The sequence below is a fragment of the Rhinopithecus roxellana genome, chromosome 6, assembly GCF_007565055.1.
Source record: "Rhinopithecus roxellana isolate Shanxi Qingling chromosome 6, ASM756505v1, whole genome shotgun sequence".
NCBI classification, from domain to species: domain Eukaryota; kingdom Metazoa; phylum Chordata; class Mammalia; order Primates; family Cercopithecidae; genus Rhinopithecus; species Rhinopithecus roxellana.
Window position 1 is genome coordinate 92,279,011 of NC_044554.1, and position 15,405 is coordinate 92,294,415.

The following is a 15,405-nucleotide window of genomic DNA, read 5'->3' on the forward strand; positions in this document are numbered from 1 at the left end:
TCCTGTGCACGGTTGGTCCTTCCTTATCAATAAAGTGGCCTTTCATTTTCCTTAGACCTCCCAACACCTTGGTCCTTGGCAAGCTAAAAATGACCTGCCCAGTGTTGTTTGTTCAAATAATCTGTAACTGATTTCATACCTAGGTATTAATATGTGAGTAATCATGCAATATTTATCATTTAAAATGAGTTTCGTGGCATTACAGTATATTATCCTTAAAGATTAATTTGACCATGGAAATTCATATTGGGAAGGTGAGAGAGATGTCTGTGAGTGAATAGTTCCTTACCTCTTAACCTGTGTGACCTATCAGGTCACTTTTCTACCTTGATGTTCTTGATTGTGCCTACATCGTTTGTAAATAGTTTAAAATGACTTATGGGTATAGCAGTATCAAATTTCCATAATGAGACAAAATATACTAGAAAGAGCATTCTTTGACACAGGCCATTTTGATTTTTTTTTTTTTTGTATTGGGTTAGAGTTTAGAAACAAAGAGTTGATAATAGGTGCTGTATTATTTAATTCATGTGATTTTTATCGAGTATTTGTTATGAGCCAGGCATCTATCCTGGGGATAGAAGATTACTAAGATAACTGTGGTCCCTGTTCTCACCTAGATTGCATTGTAGACAAGCAAACAGAGGAGAAACAAGTAAAAAAAGAAAAAACAAAGGAGACTCTCAGTTTGTGATATGCACCAGAAAGGAAATGAATATTATTACTAAGCTGGTGAATTATGATTGAGGATGGGAAATCTACTTTAGATGAGGATATGTGGGAAGACCATGTATGAGCTATCTCCTAAAGGTTGCATGGTCAACCTGTTGACCAGAGCTGCTGATGCCATGGGAGAAATGGTGATAATGGTGGTGGTGGTGGTGGTGGTGATATGATGTCGATGGTGATGTGATGATGATACAACGGTGATGGTGATGGTGATGTTGGTGATGGTGGTTGTGTGATGGTGATAATGATGGTGATGCAATGGTGATGGTGGTGATGTGATGATAGTCATGGTGATGTGATGATGATGCTGATGGCAATGGGGATGATGATGTGAATGGCGATGGCGATGTTGGTAATGGTGATGATGTGGTGGTGATAGTCATAGTGATGTGATTTGTTGGTGACGGTGACGGTAATGGTGATTATAAGCCACAATGGTGTTTAAAACTAACCTGTGGCAAAAATAACAGGGCTATGTCAAATGTAACTCCTTGACATATTATCAAAGAAGACCTAGAAATAATAACAGACAGGATGATATTAAATAAGTTGTTTAATCTTACCTTTGGCTTTAAACAATTTACTCTTTAATGTACACTTTGTGGCAAAGGAGCAAGCAGTACTTCTAGAATTTATGCATTTTCTTTGATAGGTAATGAATTCTAGGAAAAACAAAGTGATTGCTATTACCCCGTTCTTCCTTAGGCAAAATCCAGAGATTTTGAAACCAATTTGTTATATAAGGTTGATTTTGCCTTGAGATTAGTGATTTACAAGTTTTGTTGTTATTGTTATTGTTGTTGTTGTTTTCGAGACAGTGTCTCGCTCTGCTGCCCAAGCTGGAGTGCAGTGGCACAATCTCAGTTCACTGCAATCTTTGCCTCCCGGGTTCAAGCAATTCTCGTGCCTCAGCCTCCCAAGGGGCTGGGACTACAGGCGCCTGCCACCATGCCCAGCTAATTTTTATATTTTTAGTAGAGATGGGTTTCACCATGTTGGCCAGGCTGGTCTCGAATTCGTGGCCTCATGTGACCCACCCACCTCAGCCTCCCAAAGTGCTGGCATTATGGGCGTGAGCCACCACACGCGGCCAGTGATTTACAAAGTATTAAGGAGAAAATAACATTTTAGGACAATAAACTGATTACTGACTTACTGCTTTGGTAATTTACTGATTTGATCAATTTCTTCAAGTGACTACAAGTGGTTTTTCCCTTTGGGAGAATTTTTGAATATTTTCTGATGCATATCTTCTTCCTGGCCTTGCCCTTTCCTCTCTTCCTTTTCCTCCCTCTCCTGCCAAAATGTCCTTAGCATAGAAATACGAAGGTTTCCTTTATGATTTAGCATTAATGTTAGACTATGAAAAGAGCATTTTAAAATTTACCGAGTTGCTATTAGCTATACTAAGCCTCATTTATAATCTGTGGGACAACACTTGTGGAAAGCCAGCACAACTTAGTTATCTTCGTTTCTGAATCAGGAAGACTTTAATGATACAGAAAGAATCTCAGTTATTTAGTTAACCAGACAGAGCAGATTGTAGTACATTTGTACTACGTGCTTCTGTTTTATAAATAATACAGAAAGATGAGATGCATATCTAAATATTTATGGATGTGTACAAAAAGCTATCAAGGATATACTAAAATGTTAATCTCTTACTTGTAGTATATTTTGAAAACATTTTCTTTTTTTTTTTCCTTTTTCTAACTTCTAAATTTAAATTCTAAAATTCAAAGGCAAAAAGACTATTTTTGAAATAAACCACAAAAATAATAAGTTGTTTTCACCTTTGGCCTAGTAATTCTACTTTTAGGAAACAGAGACCTGGATAAAGAAATTATATTAGCACTCACACACAAAAACGAAGCATCTGATGTCTTAAAAGAAGGGAGTGATTGAGCCAGGCATGGTGGCTCACGCCTGTAATCCCAGCACTTTGGGAGGCCAAGGCAGGCAGATCATGAGGTCAGGAGATCGAGACCATCCTGGCTAACACGGTGAAACCCTGTCTCTACTAAAGATTAAAAAAAAAAAAAAATTAGCCAGGCGTGGTGGTGGGCACCTGTAGTCCCAGCTACTCGGGAGACTGAGGCAGGAGAATGGTGTGAACCTGGGAGGCGGAGCTTGCAGTGAGCTGAGATTGCGCCACTGCACTCCAGCCTGGGCGACAGAGCGAGACTCCGTCTCAAAAACAAAAAACAAAAAAAAAGAAGGGAGTGATTAAGCATATTAAATCCATAAATCATGTGACATTAAGATTGTTTTCAAAGAAATTGACCTGGGTATATGCTTATGATATAATGTGTAATGTTAAGTGAAAAAAAAAATTAGTTTATGTAGTATTGTTCTAATTATGTAAATTTTAGAAGTGTAGAAAAAAAGACCATAAATAAATAACCAAACTTATGGCAATGATAATTTTTAGGTTTGGGGAATCATGTTTTTTTTAACTTTTCAACAAATAGACATTCCATTTAAAATGAGATATACATATAAACGTTTATATTTTTTTTCAAAGAATCAGAATAAAATCTCTGATAACAATTCATTTTGATGTTTTGGTAATAATTGGGAAGGCCTAGAACATATTCCTTTTCACTGTGTTCATCCAGTGCCTTAAGGAAACAAGTAACAAATATGAGCCTTGAATTTCTTGGACAATTCTTATATACAGTTTAAACTTCACAGAAATATTTTTAAAAATCTCAAGCTTTAGGGAGATGGATTATAAAAGCAGCTATAGCTTGGACATATTATTGTCAGTATGAGTATTAGGCACATTTGATTATCAACATAGTCAACTCTACTCAGTTGATCAGGACTGTTCAATCAGACTGATAGACAATAGAGATTTTCCTGTTTCCTTGCATTCTGGACATTTTGAATGAGAATTGGTTCCACTAAATTGGTGCCTCTGTTAAGCTCCAGGACAAGCCCAGTGAATGAGCTGACTCAATTGTTTAGGCATCTTTGGACCTCTGAGTTAGGGGAAGAAAACTGTGGACTAGCAGTGCCTGTGCAGAGGAGGCCCTCAATAAATAAATGATGGGCACCTAAGGCACATTTGGTCTTGTCCACACTTCATCCCACAGTTTAACCTGGAAAGACGGTACTTTATGTATGTATATTATTTACATGAATGATACTATACTGGGGCTAAAAAGTAAAATAGGAGGAGTAGTTGTATTAACAGTAATAAAAAATATACTGAAAATCAGGGCTGCCAATTATTGGTGCACCTGCTGTGCTCCAGGCCCTGAAAGAGATGCTGGCATTTGTCTTCTCGTTAATCAGTGATGCCGCCCTGATTTGCTACAGGACTTGCCCTTTCTTGAGGATCCTAACACGTAAAAAGACACAAATAGCCAGGCTCTCAAGCACATATGGTGTCTAATGCCCTTCAACCCTTTCCACCTCTTGTTTTTGGTCTGTGCCCTGATGGTTTTCCATCTCTGTCTGTGGCAGATGAGATTCAAGGTGAGAGAAAGAACAAACCCTATAAGGTAATTCTGTCACTCACCTCATCTTCATAATCTTCCCTGAGCTTCCTCTGCTGCTCACCCTGGTATTGATCGTGTCACTGGCTATAGCAGACCAAGGCAGGGGGCTGCAAACCTTTCCGCGCAACCCTCGCCAGTGCGCCTGTTTCAGCTCCGAGAAGAAAAGCCTGCTGTGAAAACAATCAGTGCATTTGCTTTAGATCTAAGTGATTCCAACTAGGTCGATGCTTCATGCTGATGTGTTGAAAACATTTAAAAAATTTCTCAGAGTTTGATTTCCACGGGAACATTGTGGCATGTGTCTCAGTGTCTGCAGTTGTTATTTTTCACGAACGCAGCTGACAACTGCTTCCTGCCACAGCACACAAAAGCAGTAGGAAAACGGAGGCTTTTGTCTGGATGCATATTTACTATAAATGCTTTTTGGGGAAAGGGAGGAACCTCTGTGTGTGTGTGTGTTGTGTGTTGTGTGTTTGCGCGCACATGTGTGCATGCCCGCGTGCTCATGTATGTAGGTTGGGTTGATAGCCACATGCTATCTTGACCTGCCATCAAAAAGATTTTTGTTTCTGTTTTAATTTTGGTTTTCTACTCCTGAAGTGAATATGATCCAATGTTGATAGGGTATAAATGCAAGAGAATGAACTACCCTCTGGTTTGGGTTTGAGTTTTGAGATTTCCTTTGTTTTGACACTGACTTTCCTAGACAAATCATTCATGATAATGCTAAGAGTTGCTTTATCTTCCAAAGGATCTAACAGATCTCTGCAAGTTTATGTCTATATCCAGAAACAATTGGACCTTTCCATCACGTTGTGGCATGCAGCAGTAAAATGGACATTATGAAAGGGAGCTATCCTCACACAAATTCATATGTGCTTAATCTCTGACAGAAATCTGGGATAATATTTAATTGTAGAATCTAAGATAACAAGTTTTCCACCTGAAAAGTAATCTCCCTAAAGAAAAAGAACACTGTGCCAGCATATATGTGGTGTATTGTGGTATTGGGGGGACACGAGAAGGGGTAACGGGCCCAGCCTAAAAGTGTTGGAGTCAGGGACATGGACAAGCATCTTACACCTGATCACATTTTTAAGTCCCCATTCTAGTTATTAATAATAGAGTTGGGTCGGGAGCAGTGGCTCACACCTGTAATCCCAGCACTTTGGGAGGCCGAGGCAGGTGAGTCACCTGAGGTCAGGAGTTCAAGACCAGCCTGGCCAACATGGTGACACCCCATCTCTACTAAAAATACAAAAATTAGCCAGGTATGGTGGCATGCACCTGTAATCCCAGCTACTCGGGAGGGTGAGGCAGGAGAATTGCTTGAACCTGGGAGGCAGAGGTTGCAGTGAGCCGAAATCGTGCCACTGCACTCCAGCCTGGGAGACAGAGCAAGACTCAGTCTAAAAAAAAAAAAAAAAAAAAAATAGAGTCTAGGATTTGTTTTAAAAATATAGAACAATGTACCTACAATCCACACCTTCAAAATTACTTCTTTATTTAGAGATAAAGTTAGAGGGCTGACATTAGGGCTTCTTATTTTCCCATGTAGCTCCATGGGAGATCTGTGGCTAAGTCAAAGTCAGAGCCTAGTTGTTCAGTGTTCTGTCTGCCAAGTCTTGTAAAAAGTACATGTGTCGTTTCAGCTGAGTTTTCTTTGCAATGTCATCATTTAAATAAAATGTTGGGGTTTTCTTCTAGGCATGAACTCTCTTGGGTTGTGTTACCCTGTTTGCTGTTTACTGTCAAGATGCTGAGAGAATGTTCTTATAATGATCCAAGAGGAAGTGGCAAATGAGTGCTCTTCTTCAGGTATTTTGTTGATTTTTCAGAATGCCTACCAATAGGAAATTTCCACAAAACTACAATCTGTGAGTTTATTGTATAAAATTGGAGGGAAATCATTGTCATGTTTCCTTTTGTCAAATGAGTGAGATTCCCTTTTGTTCTGATATGCTGCTTCTCCAAAAGGTTAGATTATTTTATGCTAGAATTATTCCTTAATTCACAAGCTGTATCCATGGGTGGTATTATAGTTTGTTTTACTGAACACCTACATTGAATATATATCTCTCTCCTTACTGTTTACATACTTGACCATTAGAGTTTATATTCTAAATACAAGCTGCACATAAATAATCTTTTATGGAATTTTATTTGCTATTTTTGTATTTCATTTTAAAAAATAAGGCAGATGTGGCTTTTATGGGAAAAGATACTCTAGATTTTTGAGTATTAATTTACACTTCTATTTCGAGATGTCTGTAATTAGGAGGCTTAAAGTATTTTGGGGGAATGTTGGGTCAGTAACACTCACAGTTTCCTTATGAAGAAAGTGGGAAGAAAATTTCAATGGAATGTATTCTGTCTTAAAGGCACAGAAAACTTGAAAGGAGACCTAGGTCATTGCTGATGGGTCTAGGAACAGAATTTATCTCCAATTTTCTAATTGCTTCTTTTAAAATTAGATACGTACTTTTAAAAAATGGGGCAACCATTCAGAATGTCTTGGTCTGTAGAGTTTAAGAATTTTAGAATGCTGGGGATAATATAATCAATTGATTCTGCTATGATAATGATATTTTGCAGTGTTCCATAGTGTAAAGAAGGCAACATTTATGTTAAACATGATCCCTTCCTTTCTATTAGCAGCATTTGTCTATAAACACCAAGGGAGTGGAGCTGCTGTAAGTCAACGAGTGGAGGAAATAGTTGTAATATGTCATCTTTCCAATGTCATTTCATTCATTTAAAAAATGAACTCCTTGGGTGTGCTGTAGAAACACTATTTGTACTTTAAATGTACTATCAAGAGCCCAATTTGTAAAGAATTTATGCACTTAATGTATGTACTCAGCTTGTCAGGTTACTTTGTTTCCAGATTTTTTGCCCTCAGAGCAATGAGAAAGTCCTCATGAGTTGCAAAAAGAAAAACCATAGGCTTATAATAAGCTTATACTGGCTCATGTGTGAAGCTTAGCCTACTATAGATTTTCCAGAAAATCAAATATGGATGTGGCGGAAATATCTTTTCTGGCTAGGAGAAGCGACTCATTATGAGACAGTTAACTGTACATCTCTTGGGAGTGTCTTTAAGTAGTTGCTTAAAAGCCAGTGTTTAGCAGCAGAACTTTCAGAGAGGCATAACCCAATGCTGGCAGTGTATGAAAGCGGCTTTAAATGAACATTTCCCACAGGAGATTGTTTCAGACAGGGTGTGGAAATGGCAAGTGAATGAAGGTCTCTTCCAGCTAACTGGAAAAGCATGTTTTCAGGAGAGTGGAAGCTATAACTATAAAAATGAAGGTGAACATACTGAAAAAGAAGTGGATAAAATTAATTTTACAGAAATGATAACATGTTAGATGTTGTTTAGCAACTTTTAATGTTCAATCTTTCTCCTATGCCTTGGGTAATACAAAGACAAGTTTTATGAACATCTATGTGCAAGGCAAGTCTTAATTCACCTGATAAATCCTTGTGAAATATGTGTGGAATCTTACGGATTCGGAAAACTCTGAATTTTTTTTCATTCTTCGTCAATTTATCTTTTTTCTTTTGTCACCTCCACATGTTGCTATTGCTTAGACCCGGAAAGAAAACTGCAAGATTTTTTTTTTCCCTCCTTTCTCCCCACAAGATTTCCTCCTAACTTCAAAGGTCCTGTGGATCATTCTCTCGCAAACGTTGGAGAGCTCTTTTTCACAGTTGGCTATACAAATACATCCTGGTTTAATAAATGATGGCGCCTCCTACTGCTTAGTTTCCTTTTGTCAAAAGTGGAACGGTTTCCCCATGAAACGGTGGCTTCCTTCTTGCTACTGCTATTGACTCTTTTCAATTAGTTGGAGTCAAGAGCCTTTGGGCAGAAGGATGGTACACCATAGATGATCGTCTTCCCCCTTGTGGTCTGCATTCAGATGACCACTGAGAATATTTAGCATCTTGCTTATGAATTTAAAAAAAATACCTCAGTAACTCTGTTCAGGAGCAGAATTTTTAAAATATATTAATGCCTAATAATTTGTTATTCTTAGAATTTATTTCCTTTTTTTAAAATATGATGACTATTAATGGTACCTGTAGGTTCGATTTTATATACATATTATATATCTATATTACATAAAATACATATTATATATAGACATATAATATCTATATTTGATATAGATGTGTATTCTCTATTATACACAGATATCTATATACTATATCTATATTACATATTATGTATCTATATTCTATATCTATATTATATATGGATATATAATACATCTATATTATATATAGTTATATATGATTACCTATATATAATGCAATATATACTGATGACCTATATATAATACAATATATACTATATAATAACAAATATTTATTGACTCTCCACTGTGAGCCAAGCAGGGTTCTAGTAATGTGGGATATGATATAGTAATTCCAATTCATTGGTTTAATATGGCTTATTAAGTGCAGGATCTATGTGTTTGATCACTAAGCTAGGACATGGGACAGAAAGGAAGACACAGTTTCTGCTCCAAAAAGCTCATAGTCCCATGACAGAGAAAAAACAAGATGGTAAACTAAAAGTTGTAAAATCATGTAAGCACAGGAGCATTTTAAAAAGGTTAAAAACAATATAGCGACCCCCCCCCCCCACCTTACAGTTCAGTAGAAAAGACTTTAGCTAACCAAAGTCAAATATTTATATTTACATAAATGTAAAACGGTGTTAAGTGTTACCATGGGGAGGTGAATGGTATGAAAGCTCATCACAAGAGACTTTGACCTAATCAGGGAAATCATCAGTGAGTATATCAGGGAGGTAAGATTGAAGGAGGAGCTGGGGTTGTGTAGGTCAAGACAGCGCTAAGCGTGCTTTCTGCAGATGGAACAGTGCATGCATAGTCCCTGCAGCTGAAAGGAATGTGGCATGTCCAGTTTAAGGGACTTGAAGAAGGCCGACAGCCACTGTGGCAGAGCACAGAGATCAAAAAGAGTGTAAAGGTGGCAGTAAGCCAGACTGTGGAGACCTTGCTGAAAATTTGGTTTGATCAAGGAAGCTCTAGGGAACCAGTGAATGTCATAATGCCTTTGGGTGGGGAAGGCTGGAGATGTTGCCCTGAGATGATCCTGTGTGTATAAGGTTTTACAACTTTAATTTTACTATGTTGTTTTTTCTCCCTTATGTAACCATGAGTTCCTTTGGGCAAGAACTGTGTCCTCTTCCCTATCCCATGGCCTCGCTTAGTGCCTAACACATGGATGCTGTACCCAATAAATACATATTAAATCAATGATTTGATATCATTTACTTATTCTTCTTGACTTTTCTTTAGCTATTAGTAAATATAGTTTTACATAACAATGAGCAAAATGTGCACACTGGGCTGCGTGTGAACATGTTATGGAGATTTGTTAGTGATTTCTGTAATCTATCTGGGATCTGTTTACTTTGTACTGCTAAATCTAATTCCACTGCTAAATCACCATCTTTAGTTGCTGTTATTGTTATGTGTATTATCACAATATTCTTTTAAGTGTTCTCCTTTGTTCGCCTATTACCTGTTGTCAACCCAGCAACCATCTTATGATAACCTAAAGCAGATTACCGTAGCCCTGGCTGGAAAGCATCAGGAGGTCCCCATATCACCCAGAGTAGGAGTCACTGTCCTTAGAGCTGCTTCTAAGACCCTCCATGATCTTCCCCACCTCCCTGCCTCTCCTACCTCATCTACTACACACCCCCTTATCCACCCTGGGGTAGCCATACCGGGCGTTCCTGCAGTTCCTCAAACATTCCAAGCATGCTCTCATCTCAGAGGCTTTGAATTTTGTTTTCTAACCCAAATATTTGCATGACTCCTTTATATAAAACATTCCAAAATTTTTATTAAGCTCATTCCTAGATCGTGCATGCATGCGTGTGTGTGTGTGTGATTTGAGTGGATTTTTTTCAGAATTATCCTATTCGTTTTATTAATGTATTGATTCTTCTGCATTTTCATCATATTATCTGCAAATAATGTTAATTTGTATTATTTTCCTAGTAGTTATACCTCATTTCTTTTTCTGGCCTTGCTGTATTGGCTAACATTCTCAAGTCAAATATAGCACACTTACGGTGATAGCAGGCATCTTTGTTGTCTTTCTAGCCTATTGAAAAGTCCTTGGGATTTGTGTTAAATACAGAATTTGCCTGAACTCTTTTAGTTGCAAATGACAGAAAGCCATATCAATCAATGGTAATGGCTCACAGAAATCTAGGGGTAGAACTGTCTGCAGGTAGAAGTGATTTTTGATGTTCAAAACTTCTATCAGGGCCATGTCTCTATGTCTCCATCTCTCACCATTATTTTCCTTTGTATCCAAACATTCTCAGAAATGCTCTCTCCATGAAGTAGGAAGTAGGGAATGATTCTGATTGGTTTGCAGAGCATACAAACCCACCCTTTAGTTTCTGTGTCAGGTGTGAGGATTGGTTGTGCCGGAAGCAGTGACCTGAACTTATTTGGTGACAAAACCTCACCTGAACTGACATGAAGTAAACCATTTACATTTTTTTTTTTGATGCAGAGATATTAATCAGCTTAATAGTCCAGAATGTGCTGGGAGTATTAGTTAATATGTAATCTAAATACTTCATTACCATTATAAAATTTATAAAATTCTGAGTTCTCATTTATGTCTTGCTCCAGTGGAATCACATAGGGGATTGTGAGCCAGTATAATTAAATTTTCCTTATGTATCTATAAATTAAATCTAAAAATTTTAAAAATCCGATATTTGAAATAATCACTATAAAACAAAATAGAGTAATTCATAGGTTAAGACGTATAACCTTGTATCATGAAAGCAGTGCCACTAAAAGTGGAAATACAATGAGTAAAAGTTGGAAGTGGGAGAGAATGTAGCAGAGCATTTTTCCCTTTACATATTTTAATATAGTTTCCCCTTTTCATGAAGAAGGTTCAGTTCTTTTACCTAGAAACTTACTACCTAGAATTCATTTGCTTCTTGGAAACACTCCTTCTGATTCCCCTGCCTCCTTCTTGTATCGCAGCCCTGGTTTTCCAGGACGATTGCATGGCCATCTTCTTGGAATTTCCTTTCATTTTGCAGCATTATTTGGTCCATGGTTTCTTAAACCTCGTATTTTCCTCATTCCTACATCCTGTTTTTGTTTGGGGGCATCCTCAAGTAATTCTTTAAGAACAAATCTGTAGATGGTAAATTTTATAAGTCCCCACATGCCTGCAAATGACTTTATTTTGTCTTTACTCTTGATTGATAGCAAGAATTTTAGATTCAAAATAATCCTCTCAGAACTTTTGAAGGCTCTGATGTTTTCTGGCATCCAACATCGCTTATGAAATGTCTGAAACCAGTTTGGTCCTTCTTCCTTTGAAGATAAACATTGTAATCTCTTTGGAAGCTTTTAGGATCTTCTTTAGAATCCTTGTGTTCTGAAATTTTATAAGAATGTTCTTAGATTTTTTTTCCTCCATGTTTTTCTGCTCAATACCATATGGAATCCTTCAAAATGAAGACTTACAGTTTTCTATTTGTAGGTTTGTTTAAGCTTTGGGTAATTTCATTCATTACTCCTTTGATAAATTGCTCACATTCCTTTTCTTAGCTACCTCTTTCTAGAACTACTAGGAGACAGATGTTGGCCTTCCTGCATTGATTGTGCTGAAATCTTTCACATTTTCTTTCTTTTTTTTTTACGATTCTGGAAAGTTTCCTTGACTTTTCCATGTAGTGTTTCATCAGTCTTTCAAATGTCAACAATTACATTTTGAATTTTCAAAAATCTTTGTTCCTTTTATCACTGCAACCTGTTCTTGTTTTGTGGATAAAGCATTTTGTCAAATGTTCTTCACAACACCAATTAAAATTATTTTATGATTCCCTTCTCTTCCCTGAATTATTTCTGTTTTCTCCAGCATCAGGGAATCAATGTGTTCCTTTTGATTCTTTTGGGGTTTTGTTAACATTTTTCTCAGAATCTGGTAACTGTTGGTTGTCCATTTATATGCATGAATGAATAAGTAAGATAATGCAGCCATCGTGGATTTCCTTCGCAGCTTGCATATGTCAGGCTTCATTCTAGGAAGTGTGGAACCAGGAGCAAGTGAGCAGGTTGGGTGCACCCTCCCAGACCCCCCAAAAAAGGTAGTTCCCAATCTGGGGTCTTATCTTTCATTCTAGAAGCCAGTGCCTTGGGCAGGCCCTGATGAAATAATGTCATCTCTTTATAATGCTGCATGATGAGATATTTAGGATGGTCCAGGAAGGGATAAGTCATTTTCATTTATTCAAGATACTCAAATATCTACTTCAAGATATTGTTACCCAATAGTTGTATTACTCATATTGCTTTCTCAGTCCACCACTGATGTGATTTCTTTCCTTTCCAAGGTTCATGCAGAAGTATTTATTTCCAGAATTACAGCATTGAAGATAGAGTGTGGGCTAACTGGTATTTCTTTTTGGTGGATGTTTTGAGATGGTCATTGCAGTCTCATTCATGAGTCCTTTTCATTACTTTACATGGAAATTTGAAAAGAATATGTATTTTACATCTGTAAAATACAATGTTTCCTCTTTTACTCTTTCTCCTCAATAAATCAAACTCCTTAATTGTGTTATTCAGCTACTCTCTATTTTTTATCTACTTGATCTGTCACACTCTGAAAGAGGTGTTATTGCTCTTAAGATTGCAGTTTCTGCCAATTTCTCATCGTATTTCTAAAAGTTCTTTGCCTAATGTATTTCTAGGTTAGATTTTTTTTTTTTAATGTACAAAGTTTTTGACATATCTGTTTGGCAGAATGTACCTTTTATAAAAATGAAATATCCCATTTAATGCATTTTGCTAGAGCTATACTTTGATAGTAATATTGCCACCTGCTTTCCTTCTGTTTCCATTTGCCTATCATATCTGCAAGTATTTTCATTTTTTCTTTATCATTTTATTTAAAATGTTCTTTTAAACAGTCTCTGGCTGGGTTTTGTTTTGCTTCTCTTAACTCAATTTTGGATCCATTGTCTTTTAATGGAGAAATGTAATTCCTTCTTTTTATTATGTTAATTGATTTGCTTGCTCTTGGTCTTATTTTTACCATTAAAACTTATATTTTAATTGATGAATAAATATTATATATTTATGGGGTACAATGTAATGTTTGGTATATGCTTACACTGTGAAATGATTAAAATCTTATCTATTTCAATTTATGTTATGTGTTTATTTTCTTTTCTATCTTCTTTGGAATAATCAGTTTTTATTCTTACTGCTTTGAAAGTTTTACATGTTATTTCTTTCCTACTAGCAGATAATATTAATTTTTGTAGCAAACATACTTGACCAATATTTTTTTCTGACGGCAAGATCTAAACTCTATTTATAGCCTTTCTCCATAACCCCAGACTAAGATAAGCATTTAGTATTTATTTACTCCACCCCATTTGCCATATTTTATTGAAAGTATGTGAAATGTTAGCTGCATATGTATTAAAAAATAAAATTATTTACTTTTTCTTTCAAGAATTCTTTCTTTGTAATTGATCTAAGTTTTAAAACCATATTGTTAACAATTTCTTGGGCTTAATATTCATTTTACTATTTTTCTCCAAAAATGTTTCATGTATATTACAAATTCCCTCTATTCTATTATAGTTATGTTGATTTACATCTTTTTAAAATAATTTTACAAAAGGCACATAGATATCATATTAATGCAATCCTTGCATTTTAAAACCTATAAAAAATGATGATTTACATGGGAATAAAATTCCAGGGAATTAGTTCACCTTGCTTAAGATTTCTAGAAATTGTACTTCATTCCTTAATGTTTGTTTAGAAACTCTTGTCTTTTGTATTGGTTCCTAAAATCTGATTCTGCTAGCCCACAGTTTTAGCATTTTTCTTTGAGGGTAATATTTTTCTTCTTTTTTGCTACACATGTTTAGAATTTTATCTTTATTCTTGGAATCCAGAAATTTGTCAGGATATGTCAAGGGATAGGCCTTAAGAAATAATCTTATCTGGCTCTTAGGGAGACTTTAGGATATGGAGACTTGTGACTTTCTTCAGCTCAGGGAAAATATCTTTTATTATATCTCTGATGAATGCTTTCCTTCCTTCTTCTCTTTTCTTTTATGATATTCACTATTTATTATTTTCTGCATTCTTCTCTCTGGCCTAGTTCACTAGTTTGTCTTATTTCTCATTTGTCAGTTGCTCATTTTTCATACCTGGCTGCTCTTTTTTGGACAAAATGCCTTCTCAAAATTCACTAAAATGAAACATATATATATATGCTTATTTAATTTTCTTCAGTTTCCTATATTTACTTTTTTCTGTAGGTGTTTTTAATTCTGATTGCTCGGGCCGGGCACGGTGGCTCAAGCCTGTAATCCCAGCACTTTGGGAGGCCGAGACGGGCGGATCACGAGGTCAGGAGATCGAGACCATCCTGGCTAACATGGTGAAACCCCGTCTCTACTAAAAAATACAAAAAACGAGCCAGGCGACATGGCGGGCCCCTGTAGTCCCAGCTGCTTGGGAGGCTGAGGCAGGAGAATGGCGTAAACCCAGGAGGCGGAGCTTGCAGTGAGCTGAGACCCGGCCACTGCACTCCAGCCTGGGCAGCAGAGCGAGACTCCGTCTCAAAAAAAAAAAAAAAAATAATAATAATAATAATAATAATAATTCTGATTGCTCGACCTGATTATCCCCCACACATCATTTTTTGCAGTAAAACACACAGTTGTGCACTTCAATCAGTTTTGACACACGTGTGCACCTGTGTAACAGCTACTCTAGCCAAAACATGGGACACTCTCAAGGACACAGAAAGCTCCCTAGTGCCTTGGAAGCAACCACTTTTTAAATTTTGTCATCATAATTTCTATTTACCTGTTCTAAAGCTTCATGTAAGTAGAATCATACAATATATATTCTTTTATGTCTTCATTCTTCACTCAGTGTAACATCTATGAAATTCATTATGTTTTCACATGTATTGGGACCTTTTCCCCCCTTTTTCCATCTTTTATCTTTTTTGCTGGAGAGACAAGCACCATGTACATCCATTCATCTCTTGGACATTTGAGTTATTTCCAGTTCTGAGCTATTATGAATAAGCTGCTATGAACATTCTT

The 15,405-nt window shown here is 36.6% G+C and overlaps 1 protein-coding gene across 3 annotated transcripts in view; it reads left to right on the forward strand.

Annotated features, from left to right (window-relative positions):
- Positions 1 to 15,405, forward strand: part of POU6F2 (POU class 6 homeobox 2) — a 503,614-nt gene that overhangs the window by 25,541 nt on the left and 462,668 nt on the right. For 2 of the 3 annotated variants that reach the window (XM_010364247.2, XM_010364248.2), the window contains exon 2: positions 5,943 to 6,053. The exons of the other annotated variant lie outside the window; for it this stretch is intronic. In XM_010364247.2, the coding sequence (XP_010362549.1) occupies positions 6,036 to 6,053 (18 nt within the window). In that variant the 5' untranslated portion in view covers positions 5,943 to 6,035. The remainder of the gene's footprint in view (positions 1 to 5,942; positions 6,054 to 15,405) is intronic. 3 annotated transcript variants of the gene reach the window in all.